Genomic DNA, 20,094 nt, shown 5'->3' on the forward strand with positions numbered 1-20,094 from the left:
TTCTTCTTTAGCAGGTCCTGGGAGGTGGCACACTGTTGTTGAAGATACGAGATGCCGCCCACCTGGGCAGCAGCGTGGGCCCCTCGGATTCACTCATGCGCTTCCTCCAAAGGACGCCACGGGTGGCAAGTTGGTGCCTTTAAAATAGAAAAGTGGAGTCACATTCTGGAATCAGTCCAGGAGCAGGTCCTGGGATACAGGGGACACAATGATGGAGTAAATGAGCACCAGTGATGACCTTTCAGGCAGGCGGTGACCGGGAGAGCATCTTAAAGGCTCCCTCAGTCACCAGTCAGATGCCCCCCGTGCTCCTGGAGGAAGAGCCTCTCCAGGGCAGCTCTGTGTCCCCATCTGAAAGCCCAGCCTGGGGCCAAGCACAGGGCAGGGACCCAGTAATGTGTGGTGTGTGAGCTGGGGGAGGGGGTCAGGGAGGGGGGGAGGGAGGGAAGGGAGGAAGGAAGTAAGGAAGAGCAGGTCCACGGGATTGGTCCCTCCCCAGAACCCCGCCCCTCAGACTCCATCCTCACCACCATCTACCTGCCCCCCAGGCTTTTTAAGGGCAGAGCGCGAGAGAAAGTCGGCTCCGTCCCTCCCCATCCCCGCCTCCCAGGACCCACTCAGGCCCACGCTCACCTCCTTTTCCATGTTACCATGGGAGGAGTCACGCCCTCTATTGATGGGCACGTGCAGGTGTGGCTGTCCTGTGAGCTGCACCCCTGCATCTCTACAAGGCCAGAACCCCAGGTGGTGGGAGCTTTTCTTCCAAATCGGAGCCTGTCCCAGAGGCTGTCAGTGACCATGGGGCCTTGGCCACACTGCTTCTGGTCCCAGAACCTCTGTTTTGTTTCTTCCTTTTTCAGGGCAGATTCTCACACCTCCCTCCGGGCTGCAAGGTGAGATGAGAGTCTGCAGGTAAAACCCGCGGCAGTGTTTCCGGAACACAGGGGTGCTCGGAGGACCATAGCCGCTGCTTTCTCTGCAGGCAGAAGGGGAAGGTCGAGGGCTGTAGGATGCGACAGGCCTGGGTCCACCCTGCCTCTCCACCTGCTGGCTGTGGGTTTCTGAGCAAGTGACTTAACCTCTCTGATTTTGATTTTCTAGTCTCTAAAATGGGACCCTATGTGGTCACAATGCAGGAGGGCACTTTGAAAAAGTAGGATGTGCACACAGGTGTAAGTTGCATGACTTTTAAAAATAGTTTTGCTGTGGAAGAGTGGGCGTTCCAGCCCCAGCAGCAGAAGCCCTCACACCCCACCCTGCTGAGACGGCACTGCTGGCAGAAGCTCCCCTGGAAGGGGGAAGCCGGTTTCAGCCTGGTTCTAGGAGTGAGGCGCAGGTGAAGGGCCACATTCTCCATTCACAGGGCTTGGAGTTTAGGGGGTCTGCCAGGACCTTGGCCAGAGCCAGGGACTGCCGGCACCGTCTGGCTAGCACCCCTGGGCACAGAGAGGCTGGCAGGCAGCCAGGGCGATGCAGTGCAGGGGCGGCAGGTCCTGCTGGTGGGGTGGGACTCCCGGGTCCGGGTGACGCCCGCGTGCTTCGGAGGAGCCGATCCCAGCCTGACCGACGCCCTGTACACAGCCTTCCCTCCCCGCCCACCCCTCCTGCAGACCATCAATTCTTGCTGGATAACGCGCCTTCCCTGAGAATGGCTTAGCTCAAAATTTTCAAGGGCTTCAAGGCATCTTGTCGTTATTTAACTCTCAAATGGGATTCTTAGGAATTGGAGAAATACTTTCTGCCAATTTCCACCCACTTTGGTTTCCTTGCCTGGAGAACCAAGTGCATTAAGTTATTACAGGGCGCCCGTGGGTGGAGGTGGAACAAGGGGGCCCCTCTGCAGAGAGAGGGCCTGAGGGAGGGGGGCGCTGCCGGCTCCTTGCCGCACTTTTACTGTCATTTAGTGCCATGATGGAAATAGTCTGGGCATCCTTCATTCACTTCAGCAAACTTTCACTGTCTGCTCGGCTGGGAGCAGGGGGCACAGAGGTGAGGGCCATGGTCTTACAGCTTTCACAGGGTCACAGGAGCTGGGGGACAGACCCACAGGCGGCAAACCTGTGGCCGGCGGCTCCACGGGCCCAGAGTGAGCTCAGACCAGCCCTGACTTACAAGCAAGTTGCTACACAGGGCAGTGAGGGAAAGAGGATTTTCAGTAAGTGCAGCAGCCCTGGGGGGAAAACAGAACTTGACCCTGGATCACACATGAAATAAAACCCCAAGACAGCATCAGTGATGGGGCCCCCAGGGCAGGGAGATGTTGCTGCAGCTTCCCAGGGTGGAGGGAAACCAGACACCAGCACTCTCCTCCCGGGAGCTGATGTCCTAAAGGGAGGCAGAGAGTAAATCAGCGAGATGCGTGTGCACTGTCAGGTAGCAATGTGCACCGCGGACAAAAGCCAAGCGGGAGGGTTCCTGGGGGGGGAGGGCGTTCTCCTCGGTGAGGTAACACTTGAGCAGGGCCTGGAATGCCCTGAGGAGTCAGTCCCGAGTCAGTCCCTGTGGGCATCTGGGACGGAGAGCGGCACGTGCAAAGGCCCTGGTCACATTGCCTGGGCCATATGGACCGGGCTTCATTCTCTGAGCGATGACATGTGACAGCACATAGGAAGGACCCCAACCGGGGAAACTCACCCGAGTCTTGGCGTCCAGAGTTTTCACTGGGGGTCGGTCATGTAGCCTTGTGGCTGGCCTTAGTCTCCAGCGCCTCCGGAGGTAAAGCTGAGACCCGCTGACCCAAGACCCTGCCAGGAATCATATTATGAGCGTAGACTAACTGGCCGGCCCAAGGCCTCAGGACACAGAGGCACTCTTAACAGGCAGGACCTTCCAAGGCTTAGAGGTGACCTTCCTGGAGCCAGTCAAGGGCCAAACTTTTCCTGGGAACGTGCGGGGTTTGGACAACCCAGACGCGCTGAGTTAACCCCTTACTGCACCATCATCACACACCTTCTGCTCCCAGGCAGGGAGCAGAGCGGGGGGAAGGGAAGGGCTGCATCCCAGGCCAGTTACTGTGTTGGGAGGTTCAGGTTTGTCACTTCCTTTAACCCTTGGGACGACCCTGGGGTGGAAGGCGTGTCCCTATTGTACAGAAGGGACACCTGAGGTCCAGTGACTCCTGTGACCAGCTCCAGGTCACACAACCTGTGGTGTCAGACTGTCACCATGCCTCCTCCACGTGAGCATGACGTGGACCACGGGTGCGCTCTTCAAATGATGCTTTAGGGCTTCCCTGGTGGCGCAGTGGTTGAGAGTCCGCCTGCCGATGCAGGGGACACGGGTTCGTGCCCCGGTCCAGGAAGATCCTACATGCCGCGGAGCGGCTGGGCCCGTGAGCCATGGCCGCTGAGCCTGCGCGTCCAGAGCCTGTGCTCCGCAACGGGAGAGGCCACGACAGTGGGAGGCCCGCGTAACGCAAAAAAAAAAAAAAATGATGCTTTAACCACGGAGGTGCCTGCAGGAGATTGGCTCTGGGGAAGATGTGGCCCTCTCCTGGGCTGGCCGCCGGCTCAGGCAGGAAAGCGCCTGGATGGGGTAGGGAGCTCTGCAGGGCCTGCTCTGCTGCACGGCCTCGGCCAAGCTACTCACCTTCTCAGGCTGTTGCTGTGGCCCCAGCACACCCTCTCCCAGGGCACCTGGTGCGCAGGCGCGGGCATTTGCCCAGTGCACACGGAGCTGTCTCCTCTGCATATTCAGAGAAGGATGTCTGGATGCCTGTCTGTCCTGCCGACTCCCCGGGGCTGCAGGGACAGATGCGCTGCTGCAAACTGCTTGTGCTCTGCTCCCAAATCACTCACTGATGCATTTTGAAGAAGCCTCTGGAGTTTGATGGTGCGAGGGGGTGATTCTGTCTTGTCTTCTTGACTGTAGGCAGGAGTCGGGAATGACTCTAACATCCGCCCTGTAGCTGTCTGCCCAAGACAGCCTGGAGTCTTGGCTAACCTTGGCGGGGACGTCCCTGGTGGTCCAGCGGCTAAGACTCCGCACTCCCAGTGCAGAGGGCCTGGGTTCGATCCCTGGTCAGGGAATTGGATCCCGCATGCCGCAACTAAGAGTTCGCATGCCGCAACTGAAGATCCCACAAGCCGCAACTAAGACACGGCACAGCCAAATGAATAAATAAATAAATATTAAAAAAAAAAAAAAGAAAGAAACACTGACCTTGGGGCCAGGAGACCTCAGTCAGAGTCACCCCCTTGGCTCTCAGCTGCTGTGTGAACTTGAACAAGTGACTGCTCTTCTCTGGGCCTGTGTCGTATTCATGGGAGGGGTGTGGTCGGAGGCCCAGAGGTTTCGAGGACCCTCTTGGCTCTTACAGCAGGGCTGGGTGCTGAGAGCTTATGTGGGGCGTCGGCAGTAACTCTGAGGGCGTCTGGTTGAGAACTGTGTCATTCATTCATTCATTCACTCATTCACTTATGCACTCGTTCAACCAACGTTTACTGGCACTCAGTTCATGCGAGGTGTTGGGCCAGAGAGCTGGCCAGATACTGTCCTGGCCATTAAAGAGCATTCAGGTGGATCAAAGGAACAGGAAATCCATTTATGGTGGAGCAGGTGTCACGGGGGCTGTGGGCACGCAGACGAGCGGCAAGGGGACCCGCGGGGGAGGGAAGGGAGGGTCCAAGGGCTTCACGCGTTCTGTCTTCCCCTGCCGAAGGCTCTGCCATGAGTAAGGGTCTCCTCTCTGAGCCCCGCTTCCCTCCTGTGCAGAATGGGTAGCTGACAGCGTCCACACCGTGTGTTTTTCCAGGGCCTGCTATTGTTAGGCACTCCGGCTCCATCTTGAAGGCGCTAGGGACGTGCTGGAGGTTGTTCAGAGGGTGATTTGCATGATTTGAGAGAAGAGGAAACTAGCGCAGGTTGAAGGGACAGAGAGCGCCGTGGGCCTCTGGCTGGCACGTCTGCAGGTCCTGTCAGCTGGGAAAACACAGGCCATGCGGGTGTGAACACAGCGGTGCTTCTTACCCTCCATGGAGGGCCCTGTCCTTGCATACGGTTGAGGCACACAGGGCCCCCACAGGACTGCGTGAATGGGAGGACAGGGTGCTTCCTGGGGAGACGGCGTGCCCCCCCCACCGATGGAACTGGGCCAGGCTCACCTCCTGCTCCCGGCTGGACCAGGAAGGGGAAATTCCTGATTGCAAGGAGTCCCCACCTCCTCCCCTGGTGCTTCCGTCTCCCTGTTCGACACCCCATCTACAGCCACGTGTGCAGGTACAGGTCCTTTCACACCCTCCCTTCTGGAAAGTGGTTCCTGGTGAGGACTGGGGAGCTACACGTGGTGGGGTTGAAGTTTATGGGCTCAGGGCCAGACCGCTGGGGTTCAAACTCAGCTCTGCCACTTACTACTTCACCTCTCTGTGCCTCAGTCTCCTCCTCTGGAAAATGGGATGGTGCCTCGTGCTTACCATGTAGAGGGTTGGGAAGATTAAGAGAGCTGGTCCGTCCAAAGCACTCAGCATGGAACTTGATGTATGGGGGAATAATTATTGATGAGTATTAATTAATGATGATTACCATTATTCTTATTACTGCCACCTGATGTCACAAGCAAGTTAAGTCTCAGAGATGTTGGTTGACTTGTCCAAGGTCCAGGATTAGAAAAGGATGGGGGCATCTGCAAGCCCAGATCTCAAAACTTCAACCCAGAGCGGGTCAAGGGGCCTCCTGCTGAGGAATGAGGGGCCAAGGGCCTGCAGAATCCCAGGGGCAGGTGTGGGAGAGTGTGTCTTTAAGGACACAGTTTAGAAACGGAAATCTGTAGGTTACTGACTTAACTATTCAGTTTTGTCATTGAATCAACCTTTGTTTTGTATTCCCTGATCTTTTTGCCATTAAAAAGTGTCAATCGAATGCCCCCGATTTCATGACTTACAGCATTTCTTTGATGTTTACTGAGATCCCAAGTTGTTTTCCACCTGTCTTATTTCCTGCTCAGTTTTTGGACTTTGTATTGAAATATTTCTCTGAACATTTAAAAATAGAATTTCCTTCCCAATTGCCCATATCTCATCTGCTAATGTCTATTTACATTCTTTTTCCTCTTTAAAAATGTTCAGTATATAATTTGCACTGCCTTTAATAGAAACTGGATAGCGTCAACAGTTACTCAAAAAATTAATTTAGAGTGTCAGATTCTATAACTCGGGAATTGGCATATAAAAATGTTACCATTTTATGCCGGGACCCCCTAAGAATAAATGAGGACCCTTGTTTTTAAAATATTGACTTGTAAGAGTTTCTTGGATCTGAGAATACACTTTTGAAAAGCCATGCTGAAGCTAGAGCCCCACTCCTGGCGCTTGATCCTAGGGAGTGATCCAGGACGTGTTAAAGGGATGAAAATTTTTATAAAGGGCAGAGGGCCTTGCCATAGAAATAACAGGAAAATAGAAAGAAGTCAGTTTCCCAAATACACAGCACATAGTAGGCTCTCAGTATTTTTAGAGAGACTTTTAAAAAGTTCATCCTAACCAATGGCTTGTCAGTAATGTCACACGCACTGGATGGAGTATTACACAGCAGGCAGGAAACGCTAACCATTTAGTTATAAAATCAGACCAAAATTTGGGCACATGTTGTAATGGCCGTACTAGAAATATGTTCACCTGTGGACAAGGGCTGGACAGGTACAGAGGGATAAGGGGACCCAGCTGAGGGTTGAAAGAGAAGCTTCTTTTCTTCTTATTGTTGTAGCTGCCTTCTGTTGTTCTCATTCTATTATTTTTTAAATGATTCCAAGAAGAGTGGAAGGTGTATCAGCATATGAGGGAAGGAAATTTTATTGGGTGTGGATTGCTAAATTTTAGGAATTTTCCGCAGGATAGATTCCAGTTCACAAGGGAAGCGTAACCCAGCCCAGCCCCCAACCGGCTTTGATGCTAAGCCTCGGTTCCAGATTTGGGGGCTCCCACTCCCCCCTTGAGCTTTCTTCCAGCTCCTCTGCCCTCCCCATTCCTGCTGGGAATTCCTAGCTGCACCCCCAGTTCCACAATGAGGCAGATGCTGGATTGGGAAGCCCTTTGGAGCTGCGTTACCTGGTCTGCAACAGGTCACTTTGTGTTATTATTTGTCTCATTATATTGGGGTGCTTCCTATTTGAAATGACCCTTCTGGGCTTTAGGGGGGGCTGGCATCCTCCCAAATCGGCGGGTTCCCTGGGAGATCACGTACATCAGCGCACTTCACCCTGGGTAGCGGGGGAGAGAAGCTGGACATGGAAGGGCCTGTTCCTGGGTAGCAACCGGCCCGTCCCGTTTGTAGGACGTGCTTGTGTGTCCTTCCCGACAAAATCCAAAGCGACAAACACCGCTCTCCCAGCCTCTCCACGCCCCCCTCCGTGTCAGGGTCTCCAGACTCGCCTTGGCCTTTGCAGGTGTGCCCGGCTGAGGGCTTGCAGAGCGGCTGTAAAAGCAGGGACATCTGCTGGGGTTTGATGAGGCCTGTGTGTCAAGGTGAGCAGTAGGCAGCCCCGCCTGTGCCAGGTGAGCCCTGCCCACCCCAGGACAGTGCCCAGGGACACTTCCGGGGACACAGGCCTCATTGAGTCCCGACGGTTGCAACCCAGTTCTAAAGACCCCACCATCTGGGAAAAGAGCCACGGCAAATATCCCACCTCGGGTCATCTTAAAACCTCCAGAAATAAAACCACCAGAGCCATTCATAGAGCTGGAAGCTGGTAGAAGTTGCCCAGTTTAGAACCCGGGTAGGACACAGTCTCACTTTGTCCCTTAGGAGCCGAGCAAGGGACTCCAGCTGCTTGCATCTCAGTTTCTTCATTGGTGCCTTGAGAGTCATTGGTTGGAACGGAGATGAGACGAGGTCACTCACCCAGCGTCTTTATCCTGGGCCTGGAGCAGCCTCAGCCCTGGCTGCCTGCTCGGGGCTGAGGTCCCCGTGCGTTATTGTGTCTCCTCCGGGCTCTGGGCCTCGGCTCTACTCCGTAGCCCCTGCCTGGGACTTGGGCCCTCATTGCTTCGTCACAGCGGCAGGAGCAGCCAGCTTCCCCAGCAGCACTTGAGGCTGATTGTCGGGGACGCTTCCACCCCTTTGTCCAGCACCCTCTCCCTCCCCTCCCCTCCTCAGTTCCTGCCAGCTCCTCCGCCAGGCCTCCCCAGACCCCCAGGCACATACAGAGCCTTCACCAGCTTCCCTGGGAGCACCTAGCACCCTCCGCAGTTTCCCTGCGAGCCCCTGGCACCTTCCCCAGTCTTTGAGAGCTCCTGGCACGTTTCCGGGCTCTGACCTCCGCTTTGGCTGCATATCCAAGGTCCTTTTCTAGTGCTTCAGCCCTGCCCCCAGGCCCTGGGGCCCCCCAGAGGCGGCTGCCCTGCCCTGCTGCACACCAGATGTGGCAGGAGCATTGCTCCTTCAATGTGGGCACTGGTACAGCCCAGAGCAGGCTCCTGGTGGGCCCCTGCTAAGCTGGGTGTAAGCCCTTTCCTCCTGGTCTGTGAGAAGGTCTTGGGAGGGACTGCATCCAGGAGGAGAGGTATGAGCAGTGTCTGCTGACTGATGGGTGTGGAATTATTTCAGGATCTGAACAGGAAGTACAGTGGCGCTGGCAACGCCAGCCACAGAAACGCCCGCCCACCCACTCTGCGCTCCGCGCTCGGCACAAAGCCGGCACAGAATCGGCGCAGGGGAAAGTGTGTTGGAAGGCATTCTTGAGCTGAGAGAATCACTCATCTCAGGGGTTCACTGAAAGGGAGGCGACCCTTACTGTGGAGTAAGGAGATGCAGCTGGCTGGGAACCAGCTTGAGCAAAGCGTCCTGCAAGCAGCCTTGCAGGGTGGCCTGGTCCCTGACTCTGCACCGATTTCCATCCCTAAGTTGTTGGTAGAGCTGCAGGCAAGGATACTGAGGCCGTCCCTGGGACCAGGCCCTGCCCAGCCCAGCTACATTCTGGAAAGATCTACTGACTTCACAGCACCTAACACATGAGGGCCCAGAGCATCAGCAGAGCCATGGCAGCGGGGCTAGAAACCACATGTGGAAGAGCTGCTTGGGAGATGAGCTCCTGGGATGGACTCAGAGAGATGGGCACTGGCACGTGACTGTGAGTTTGAGCATGGAAAATCTGGGGCCCCTGCTAGGGTGCTCCTCTGGGCCGGCACAGAACACTGCCCGGGCTCTTTTAGGATTGGGCTTGAGTTCAGGACATGGAAACAACCTCAATGGCCATAGACAGATGAATGGATAAAGAAGACGTGATACATATATGCAGTGGAATACTACTCAGCCATGAAAAAGAATGAAATAATGCCATTTGCAGCAACATGGGTGCAGCTAGAGATTATCATACTAAGTGAAGTAATTCAGACAGAGAAAGACAAATATCATATGATATCCCTTACATGTGGAATCTAAAATATGACACAAATGAACCTATCTATGAAACAGAAACAGACTCACAGAACAGACTTGTGGTTGCCAAGGGGGAGGGGGTTGGGGGAGGACTGGAGTGGGAGTTTGGGATGAGCAGATGCAAACTATTATATAGAGAATGGATAAACAACAAGGTCCTCCTGTATAGCACAGAGAAATATATTCAATATTCTGTGATAAACCAAAATGGAAAAGAATATGAAAAAGAATGTATATATATGCATAACTGAATCACTTTGCCGTATAGCAGAAATTAACACAACATTGTAACTCAACAATACTTCAATAAAATAAATTAAAAAAAAAAAGACTGGGCTTGAGTTAAGGAGAAGCCCTAAGCCAGGGAGAAAACCCACAGGTAATACTAACAGGGCTACTGAGTGGGGAAGGGCTGTGGTCAGTATGCAAATGCTGATACGGCAGAGAGCATCACACACCAGGCTCTGCGAGAGGAAGAAATAGAGTCAGAAAGTCCAGACACGCAGGGTGGGTGCCTGGCCCTATGAGCATCCCGAGGGACAGGAACGCATGCCCGGGGGACAGCCTGGGGTACAGCAGAGAAGGCAGACTTGAGCCAACAGTTTGGGCTTAAACTGAGTTTTCTGTAGTTGCCGTGTGACCCTGAGTAAGGCAGGTGATACGCCTCAGTTTCCTCACCTGTAAAATGGGAAGGCATGCTCCTGGCCGATGCTATTGTCCTGTTCCTGGGAGGCCGAGCTCCGTCCTTGGCCTGGTGTCCAGAGCGTGTGAGCCCCTGTGTCTATTAATCCCCCCAAGAGGCTTTTCCTGTTGCAGGGAGACCACGCTCTCAGATCCTTGGGGCAACTTGCCTGGCGTCGCCCCACTACTGCCATCGCGCCCCTTTGAGGGCAGGCTGAGACCCCTTCCCTCAGCTCACCCACCTGGCTGGCACCCGACACCCTGTTTCACACTCAGAATGTCAAGACACGTCACGGAATTTTCTTGAATGACTTGACCAGCCTATCAGTGCCCCGGGCCACCTTAATTCTCTCTCCCTGGCTGATCCCAAGAGGGTTTACTTGTCAGTCCCGGGCAGCGGATCAAAACCTCGTCTTTCCAGGGGCCCTGGAGTTGTCGGTTCCTGAGGACAAGGGTGGCCCCTGGGTGGTAGCCTCTCGACATCTGTCCCTTCTCATCTCACATCACAGACTAAAGTTCAGCAGGGCGTTCAGCTGGGAAACCATCCTAACACACATCACCTCCTCTGGTGCGAGGGCCCAGGGTGGATGCCTGGAGACCAAGATGGAGTCCCGGCTGTGCCACGGATCCCCAGGGGAGTCTGCACACATCCCTTCCTTGCCGGGCCTCGGTTTCCCCATGCGAAAAGTGCAGGTGGGAGTTCCCATCCCTGGTGTGGCTTTGAGGTCTGCCCGGGCGCTTTGCACACCGACGGTGCAGGGCTAGTGCCGGTCCTCTGGGTAATCATCAGGGCGCACGAGGGGAGTCCACACAGCCATGCCTCCGGCCAGAGAGAGGTCCACACGGACACAGTGTGGCATCAGTGTCCCTCAGGAGGCTCCGTGATGCGGGGACCTGTCACCTGCCCGTGACCACGAGCCCGCCTTGTACTCTCCCCCCACACACCGGCTCTAGTCTCACGGTGGGTATCTGAGGTCTGTGCCTTTGATCCCTTTTACAGATAAACAAACCGAGTCTCGCCGAGGTCCAGGCCTTGCCCAAAGCCACAGGCTTGCAGGTGGTGCCAGCCACGCAGGGGGAGCCCCCTTTCCCACCGTGGGAGCTGGGGGCTCATCCGCACAGGGGGCGGGGCTGGAGCTGAACTTCCGTCCCTGCCAATGAAATAATTATAGAGTATGAAAATGGCTTAATTAAATAATTTTTTAAAAGTGAATATGTACAGACACTCAGCAACTAAGCGGCCGATTTTCAAACAGCAATTTTCCGACTGCGCTTGTCTTCCATGTATCTGTTTGCCCGATTTTAGAGCCTGTTTTTTTCCCAAAATTTTTAATTTGAATAAATCTAGATTGCACGATCACTTCCTGAGGGGCAGGTAGAACTCGGAGGTGGTATTCGTGCTGGGGAAGTTCGGGGTGGGCGTGGGGAGGACGCCGGGCCCAGAGGAGGCCCAGGCTGAGCGCTGTTCCCCCGCACTTCTCCCTCCTCTTCCCTTCCCCCACCCTCCTCTTGCCCTCTTCCCCTTCCTCCCTCCCTTCTATCCTTCCTTCTGGACATGGAGAGCTCTCACAGGCATTTTCACGATCCTGAGATGAGAGGGGGAGTCTCTCCCCAACAGGCAGGTTCAAGGGTCTGGCTGGTGCTCAGACATTAATCAAATCCAATCCCCACAGTTTCTATGGAAAACTTGCCCAGAGTGGGATACCCTCTCACCCGAGGTCACACAGCCTTCGGGTCTGGTACCTGGTGCCCCTCCACAGGCATCCAGCAAGCATTTATTGAGTGCTGGCTGCGTGCCTGACCTGTGGATTCTTGCATGATCTTGGCGACCGCTCTCCTCACTCCAGCTGGGTCATCTGTAAGGACTTGAGGAGGATGCGGCATTACTTTCAGGGTCGGTGCCCTGGGGCTGTGAGGGATTTAGATAAGAGTCAGGAATGTAAGACATTTAATTGAGTCATCCTCGTCTCAAACTTGGTGAGCTCATAACAGAGATCTGCGCACTCTGGGAAAGAGACAGCATCCTCCAACCTCGGGCGTCTTGAGCGTCCCTGGGCATCTCCGGTTTGCATCCTGAGTGGTGCTTATTTTCTGCAGCCCTCAGACACACAGGGCGAGGCAGGGACCACATAACGCTCCGTCACTTTCTACTTTCCTTTCTTGGAATAACTCTTCATAACACGGATACCATCACTGCTAGACTTGTTCCCTCACTTGAAGTCTTTGAGAAACAAGCGGTCTTGGGAAATAATGAAGTGAAATATGGATACCTGCGTGGCCCCAGGCAACGAGGTCTGCCTGGGCAAGGGTTTCCCCAAGCACTGGCCTCGGGGTCGGGGAAGCCGGGAGCCCAGGGAACAGGCAAGGACATTGCAGGTGAAAGGCATGTGCCTTTTCCACTGCCTTTTCCATTCATGGGGACCCCAGGGACCCCTGATCCAACTCTCTGATGCCTCGAGGGGAAACCGATGCCCCATCCTGAGCGTGTGCCCGGGATCTCACTCTCAGTAGCAGCGAGGGGGCATGGCCAGACCCTTGACTGCCAGACCCCTTCTTCTTGGCCTCATGGGATCTCAGAACTCCCCTGAACAGTGTCAGGAGAGGAGGTGGCCCAGGCCGTGGACACAGGGAAACACGTGCTGCTCTGAACTCGCCCATCTTCGAGCCCCACCGTGTCCTGCAGGCTTAGTGGGTGCGGGTGAGTGAGCTTCACCCAGGGGCTGTCCTGACTTCCCCGAGCCACACCCCATCCGTGTTACCCAGGTCACCTTCCGTCTCCTCCCTCGACCTTACACCTTGCCATCCCCAGCTTCCGGGTGTGTGCCCTGCCCTTCCTTTCTTCTCCTCCCCACTGCCACTCCCTCCGCCTCAGTCACCTGTCCCACCCGCGGTCACCCCAGTCTTCCTAAAATAGCAGCGAGGACAAGCTCCTACCATGCGGGCTTTGAGACACCGTCGAACACCTTTCCCACGGTCACTCCGCTCATCCCCTTCCAGATGGGGGCACAGACCTGACCCTGCAGAACCCCGCTAACACCCTGCAGACTCCACCCACAGCCTCAGCCTGTGTCCAGACCAGCGAGTCTGGTAGAAATAGGATGCAAGCCATGCGTGGGTTGTCCTTAAGAAGTAGAAACCGGGGACCTGAAAAGAGCTGGAGGAACCTTAAAGGCATATTACTAAGTGAGAAAAGCCAGGCTGAAAACACTACAGACCAACAGATGACATTCTAGAAAAGGCAGAACTGTGGAGACGGTGAAAAGATCAGTGGTTATGGGAGCGGGTGCATAGGCGAGCCCGGGGCATTTTAGGGCAGTAACACTACTCTGTATAACACTATAATGGTGGACACATGTCAGTGTACACTTGTCCATAGAATGTCAACCCAAGAGTGACCCCTCACATAAGCTATAGACTCTAGGTAATGATGGTGTGTCAGTATCGGTTCATCAGCTGTAACACACGTGCTGCTCTGGCGGGGGAGGGAGGTGCATGACGTAATGGAGATTATGCACGTTTGGGGGCAGGGGGTACACAGGAAATCTCTGCACCTTCCTCTGTTTAGCTGTGAACCCCAAACTGCTCTTAGAAAGTTAACTCTATTCATTAAAGAAACAGGTGCAATTAATCTTAATAATAGACTTTTTAACTCAGTATATCCACAATGTTAGGTCAACATGCAATCAATATAACATTATAATGAAATAGTTTACATTCTTTTTTTAAAACTTTATTTAATTTTGGCTGTTGGGACTTCGTTGCTGCACGTGGGCTTTCTCTAGTTACGGTGAGCGGGGGCTACTCTTCGTTGCAGTGCGCCGGCTTCTCATTGCAGTGGCTTCTCTTGTTGCGGAGCATGGGCTCTAGGCGCTTGGGCTTCAGTACTTGTGGCATGCAGGCTCAGTAGTTGTGGCACATGGGCTCAGTAGTTGTGGCGCACGGGCTCAGTAGTTGTGGCACACGGGCTTAGTTGCTCCACAGCCTGTAGGATCTTCCCCGACCAGGGCTCGAACCCGTGTCCCCTGCATTGGCAGGTGGATTCCTAACCACCGCACCACCAGGGAAGTCCAAAATAGTTTACATTCTTTTTTATCTACTAGCGGGGGCTGTGATCCAGAGCAGGCCCAGATCTCTCTGTGGCCTCTGGGGTCGTTCACACCTGCCCCCGTCCACCTTGCCAGCCTCTGGCCCTGTCACCTCTCTCACAGTTCACTGTAGCCACTCTTGCCCCCAACCTGCTCCAAAGCCCTACCTTACACCTGGCTCCAACGCCCACCTGTGGAAGGAGGAATAATACCCCCCAAAGATATCACGTCCTAATCCCTGGAGCCTGTGAATATGTTCTGTGGCAAAGGGGACTTTGCAGGTGTGATTAAGATGGGGAGATTGCGAGGGAGTTCCCTGGAGGTCCCGGGGTTAGGACTCCTCACTTTCACTGCCGTGGCCCTAGGGGAGCTAAAATCCCGCAACGTGTGCGGCGAGGCCAAAAAAAAAAAAAAAAAAAAAAGATGGGGCAATGGGGAGATGATGCTAGATTAGCCCTGTGGGCCCTGTGTAATCACAAGGGTCCTCACGGGAGGAGTCCAAGGGAGGTTTGGCTACAAGTGAAAGAGATGTGACAATGGAAGCAGAGACTGGAGGATTTGCTTCGAAGATGGAGGGTGGGCCACAAGCCACAGAATGCAGGCGCCTCTGGAAGCTGGAAAAAGCAAAGGAAAGAGATTTTCCCCTGAAGCTTCCAGAAGGTGCAGAGCCCTTGATTTTAGCGCATAAGGCCATTTGGACTTCTGACCGCCAGACCTGTATGATAATGCATGTGCCTTATTTTAAGTCGCTGAGTTTGTGGTAATTTGTTCCAGCCCCCACTGGAAACTCTACAGTCCCCTCTTTGGTGACGGCCCCCCAGCCAGCATCGGCCTCCCTCTCCTCGGAGCCTGTCGTCCACCAGGAACCCCTCAAGGATGGTGGGAGATGAAGAGGGCCTGGGATGGGGCGATGGAGGTGTCGGGATGCAGTGTAAATGATTTAGGAGGAAGAGTCAGCAAGATGGGTTAGCTGGGCAGTGGGGGCAGTATGGGGGCGGGGCAGCCAAGGATGGCCCTTGGCCCCGGGCGGTGTGACGTCCCTCTTAGAATCTCCCAAGATTCTCTGGATGTGTCCATCTGTCTGCTCTCTCTGTCCCACAGTGTCTGATCTACTCACCAGGGGATGAAGTGACTGGCACATAGTAGCAACTCAATAAACATATGTGGCAGGAATGAATTTGAACAAATAAAGAAATCTGAATTCCCAGTCCCAGTGTGATGCTTAAAGCATAAAAGAGCTGAACAAATGTTGAACGAAAGAGTGAATGAATGAATGCACTGATGTCCCAGTCTCTGGCAGGTGGCCTGGGACTTGGGGCTAATGGCTATCTGAGGAATTTGATTTGCATTGTCCGGCGGAGTGAGGTGTTTCGCACGCTGCCATAGCTGGTGATGCAGTGGCAGGACTTTGCTTTAAACAGATCCCTCCTTCCCTGTCCAGAGAGAAGGGAGAGGGGCCCCTGTCCTCAGGGCCTTTGTACCTGCCCTTCCCTCTACCTGCGATGCTGTACTAGTTCCTCGGGCTGCCATACAACGTACCACACGCTGGCTGCCTTTAGACAATGGAAATTGTTGTCTGCGGTCTAGAGGCTGGAAGTCTGGGATCCAGGTGTCGCCAGGGTTGGTTCCTTCTGGAGGATCAAGGGGAACTCTGCTCCGTGCCCCTCTCCAGTCTTCTGGGGGTGGTTGGCAATCCTTGCCTGTCTCCGTGGTCACACGACGTCCTCCCTGCGTGTCTGTGTGTCTCTGCCCACATTTCCTTCTTTCAATGACACCAGTCACTGGATTGCGGCCCATCCTACTCTAGTATGACCTCATCTTAACTTAATTCCATCTGCAAAGACCCTATTTGCAAATAAAGGTCACATTCACGGGTTCTGGGTAGACATAAGTTTGGGGGAGACATTACTTAACCCAGTACAGGTGGCTTTCCCACAGCCAGGCACTTAGCACGTTCTCTTCCTTCCTTCCCGTCTCAGCCCAGACATCACCTGTCTGAGGGCCCTTCCCTGCCACGCTCTCTGAGACAGCAATCCCCTGCCCCCTCCATCCCCCTGCCCTGTTTATTCTTCTTCCCAGACCTTGTCTCCTTTGACACGGCTATAGTTTTGCTTATCTATCTATCACCCTCCTCCCCGGGCCCCACTAGAATGTAAGTTCCTGGGCAGCAGCGCCTAGATCCCACTGGCTCCCTGCTGTGGACCCACACCAGCAGGTGCCCTTGAGTGAGCAGGTGTGAACAGGCTGCTGTGGCCACAGGTGGGGGACTAGCGGGGAGGCTGGACCCTGCGGAAGCAGCTGGGCCGGAGAGGGAAACAGGATGGAGGGAAGGAGCAGACTGCCCGGTATCTGGAAGGCAGAATCGATCGCAGGTCTTAGAGATGCTTATTGGTGTGAGGTGAGGGACCACGAGGCTCAGAGGTTACCAGGCACCGAGCTCCAAGCACAGCTGTTCGTGTCGGGGGCGGGGGCGGTTCTAGAATTTCCTGGGTCTCTGGATCAGCCCTCTGTCAATGGGCCTCTGACTCCCTCCTTCCCAAAGAAAATCAATTCTCAGAGGTTTTGAGAGTAAGTGCTTCCCCAGTTACACCTCCAGTGGGGCTGCTTTGTTCTCTCCAGCGGGCCCTCCCTGGGGAGGCCAGGGGCGGGCAGAGGCCCAGGGGACCCTGCTGGGGGTCCGGCGGGGCGGCCCCTGCTGGAGTTCCCAGGGAGTCAGAGGGCAGGGGCTGCCTTCTGTCCCGGCCTGGGAAGGACCTTGGGGCCTGAGGACTTCCAGGGACATGGGGCCACTAAGCACAAAGGCCACAAACACAGCCCATCTTCCTGGAGCCTCAGTGAAACAGAAAGCTTGGGGAAGAAGTAGGGAGGAAGTACCGCCCTGTAGGAAGTGCTGAGGGTGTCCTGTGGGATGGAATTGAAACACTGCCAGTGGGGTGCGGTGTTTACACTGAGCAGCTCCAGGCCTCCCCCAGGAGCCCAGGCTGCACTGGGCAAGTCTGACACTCACGGCCCGGTCCAGCCCCTCCGTGGGCCGAAGGGGCTGCTTGGGCCGCCTGCAGGCCAGGCTCCACACGGTGCTAGGGTCCGAGGACAGGAATCCAGGTGACTGCCCCGCCCCACTTCCACCTCCCATCAGCTGGGATCGGCCGCCCTTGGCCCTGGAGCTCAGCTCCATGCAGGCCGGTCTCAGTGGTGATCAGAAAGATGGACGGGCCCGAGGGGCACCGGCACGGCAGGCCTCAGTAGCCTTGGGCTCCCCTTCCTGGCCCCGTCCCCGCCTTGGGGTGAGTCTCCTGACCGGTCAGAAGACAGGACAGCCTGGGAGAAGCTGAGGTCTCTGGAATAACGCACGTTGGTTTAAGGACTGGAGGGAAAGTGCGGCCTGGGCCTGACCACGTCTCCAGCTCTCTGCGGCCACAGCACGTTTGAACCAGCTGGTCACAAGGCGTGCTGGGCCCAGAGTCACTGAGTTGAGCTCAGCGGAGCTGCAGCATGGAATTAATACCATGTCCCGACGTGTTGGTTGCTGTGACATTGCCCGTGATGTCTTATCTCCCTCTCACTGCTGCGGCCGCTCTGGGCGGAGGTTAGATCTCAGAGATTCTCTCCTGCAGCCCTTGCCGTACGGACAGGAAAGTGGGCACCCCCCTGGGCAGCAGGGACTGGCCCCGGCCCGGCTGTGGCGAGCGGATGCTGACACCCACTGGCCGGCACAGGGATTGGGGTCTGATTCCCAGCAGCTCTGGAGCTTGGGTACCTGCTGCCGCCACTGCAGCCCTGTAGGTGCACATGGTCAGGGCGGAGGGTGCAGCTCGCCGGAAGAACTCAGGGTCCAGAGAGGGAAACAGACAAGCAGACGGGCCTCAGGGCAGCGGGGAACTTCTAGAGAGCAAACAGGACTCCAGCTGTCCGTGGGCAGCCCGTGCTCACACCCTGAGGCGGCCACCTGTCAGCTGAGTGATTTCAGGCCAGAACGTATCCCCTCCGAGCCTCCTCCCGGCCCTCTGGTCATCTTCGAGATGGACGTAGTGACGTAATCTGTCCAGGTTTTCCGAGGAATCAAACAGATGGAAGGACCTAGACGTGGCCAGTACATATGAGACCCTTTGTAACCAGTGAGACGCAGATACAGTAAAGCTAACATAGACCGTGGACCGCCCAGGGCAGGTGGCTCGTGGGAAGACAGACTGGCATTCGCAGCTCCAGACCTGGGCTAGTGCTGGGTGTCCCTGAGGGAGCCCCAGTCTCCTCCTGGTCCCCTGGGGCATGCTGCTCCGGGGAAAGGGAGAGGATACACCCGAGGGTGTCCTGGGCGCTGCACCCACACTGGTGGGGGACACCGGGTGGGCTGGATACCTCTGCACGTGGAGGGGCCTGTCACTGACAGCTGTCTTCCTGTCCTCCCAGGTCATCGGACTTCGGGACGTCCTACACCAAGCTTACCCTTCAGCCTGGCGTCACTACCGTCATCGACAACTTCTACATCTGCCCGACCAACAAGAGAAAGGTAGGCTCTGCAGGGCAGGAGCCGCTGCCGCCTTGCTTCTCCGGGATCCTGACGGCGGGCGGAGGTGTTTACCTCCCAGCTCCCTGCGTCACCCTTCCCGCTTCCGCCTGAATTCGTTTGGATGAATTAAGTTTTAAAGCAGCAGCTGGGCCTTGGGAGAAAGTTTGTCCTGGTGCGTTTGTTTCCCCCTGCCCTGGGCCGGCATCCATCCAGGTAGAGCAGGGCAGGGGCAGGGGTGGCCTCTCTGGAGGGGAGAAGGAATGTCTCGTTTTGGTCTGGCGTCCTTGGGTAGCAGCGAGGAGCGTCCCGATCTCCCGCAGGGTCTTTTAGTTGTTGATTTGCTTTTGATTTGGCCTTGGTGTCTCATCTGAGCTTTACTTTCTGTTTTCTTGGTCTGAGCGTGTCTTCTGACTCTGCTCTCCGCCTGACTGTGGGATCAGGGAACTTTGTCGTTTCCAGGCTACGGCCGCCTCCACCAGGTTCCGTGGAGGAGGAGGCACCATGGTTGCCTCCTAGCCACCTCGGGACCCCAGACTGAGGTCAGAGGAAGCACCCGGGGCAGAGCCATCCTGCGCACTTGACTCCATGCAGGGAAGTAGACCATGGTCACAGAGAGGAACTTGGACAGATCAGGTTCCTCCTGGGAAATGATGTCACGGCAGAGAATTGTGACATTGGGGATTAGAAACCAGAGCCCAGCCCACGGGCACCGATAGATGCTCTGACGCCACGTAGAGCCCGGAAAACCTCTGTAGACCGATGAGCGTCCCGGGAAGAGAGTCATCATGGCCAGACGGCTGGATGCGGAGGGCGCCGGAGGGTTTGCCGGTCACGCTGACGGCACATTATTGGGCTCAGAGGAGTCGGTGTGTGCGTGAACTTGGCAGGTTCTGCAGGGACCGAGGCCCCATCGTAGGGGTTTCGGAACGTGAGGACTGATGTGCGTTGCCATTCCCTGGGAGCTGTCCAGGGAATCTTGACTGGCACTTTTTAACGGGATGTCAGCTTTCTAAAGCAGGTCTCTCCCCTCTGCCAACACCCTTCCTTGACTGCTACGGCTGTTACAGCTTCCTGATGGACAGAATTGGAATGCAGAGGTGGGAGGGCTGCTGGAGGGGGGGGACTTCACGGGGACACTGGTGCCTGCCCGGAGGGGACTCGGGACTGAACAGAGAGAGGCAGGGGTTTGGTTTTGCCCGGGTCTCCCTGGGCCCTGCTCGGGGACTTCACGTGCACGATCTCACTCTGTCCCACAGGGGCCGAGGAAGGAGGTGTTATTAACCCATTTTCCAGGGCAGGAAACTGAGGCGTAGGAAGGTGAGACTTGGCGCTTAATCACACGGCTGGTGGTGGGAGGCCTGGATTTGACCCCAGCCTCATGTGGGTCCAGAGCTGAGGGGTTTTCTTGTGCAGGAGTGCGAGCAAGTACGGGGGAATGACCCCCCCAACTAC

The 20,094-nt window shown here is 55.7% G+C and overlaps 1 protein-coding gene across 1 annotated transcript in view; it reads left to right on the forward strand.

Annotated features, from left to right (window-relative positions):
* The window catches only part of SORCS2 (sortilin related VPS10 domain containing receptor 2), a gene marked incomplete at both ends in the record, with an annotated part of 482,856 nt that overhangs the window by 278,110 nt on the left and 184,652 nt on the right, over nt 1–20,094 (forward strand). The window contains one exon of the mRNA XM_082653831.1: nt 18,543–18,642. Within this exon, the coding sequence (XP_082509957.1) occupies nt 18,543–18,642 (100 nt within the window). The remainder of the gene's footprint in view (nt 1–18,542; nt 18,643–20,094) is intronic.

Source organism: Grampus griseus (genome assembly GCF_964374135.1).
Source record: "Grampus griseus genome assembly, chromosome: 4".
In the NCBI taxonomy this organism is placed as follows: domain Eukaryota; kingdom Metazoa; phylum Chordata; class Mammalia; order Artiodactyla; family Delphinidae; genus Grampus; species Grampus griseus.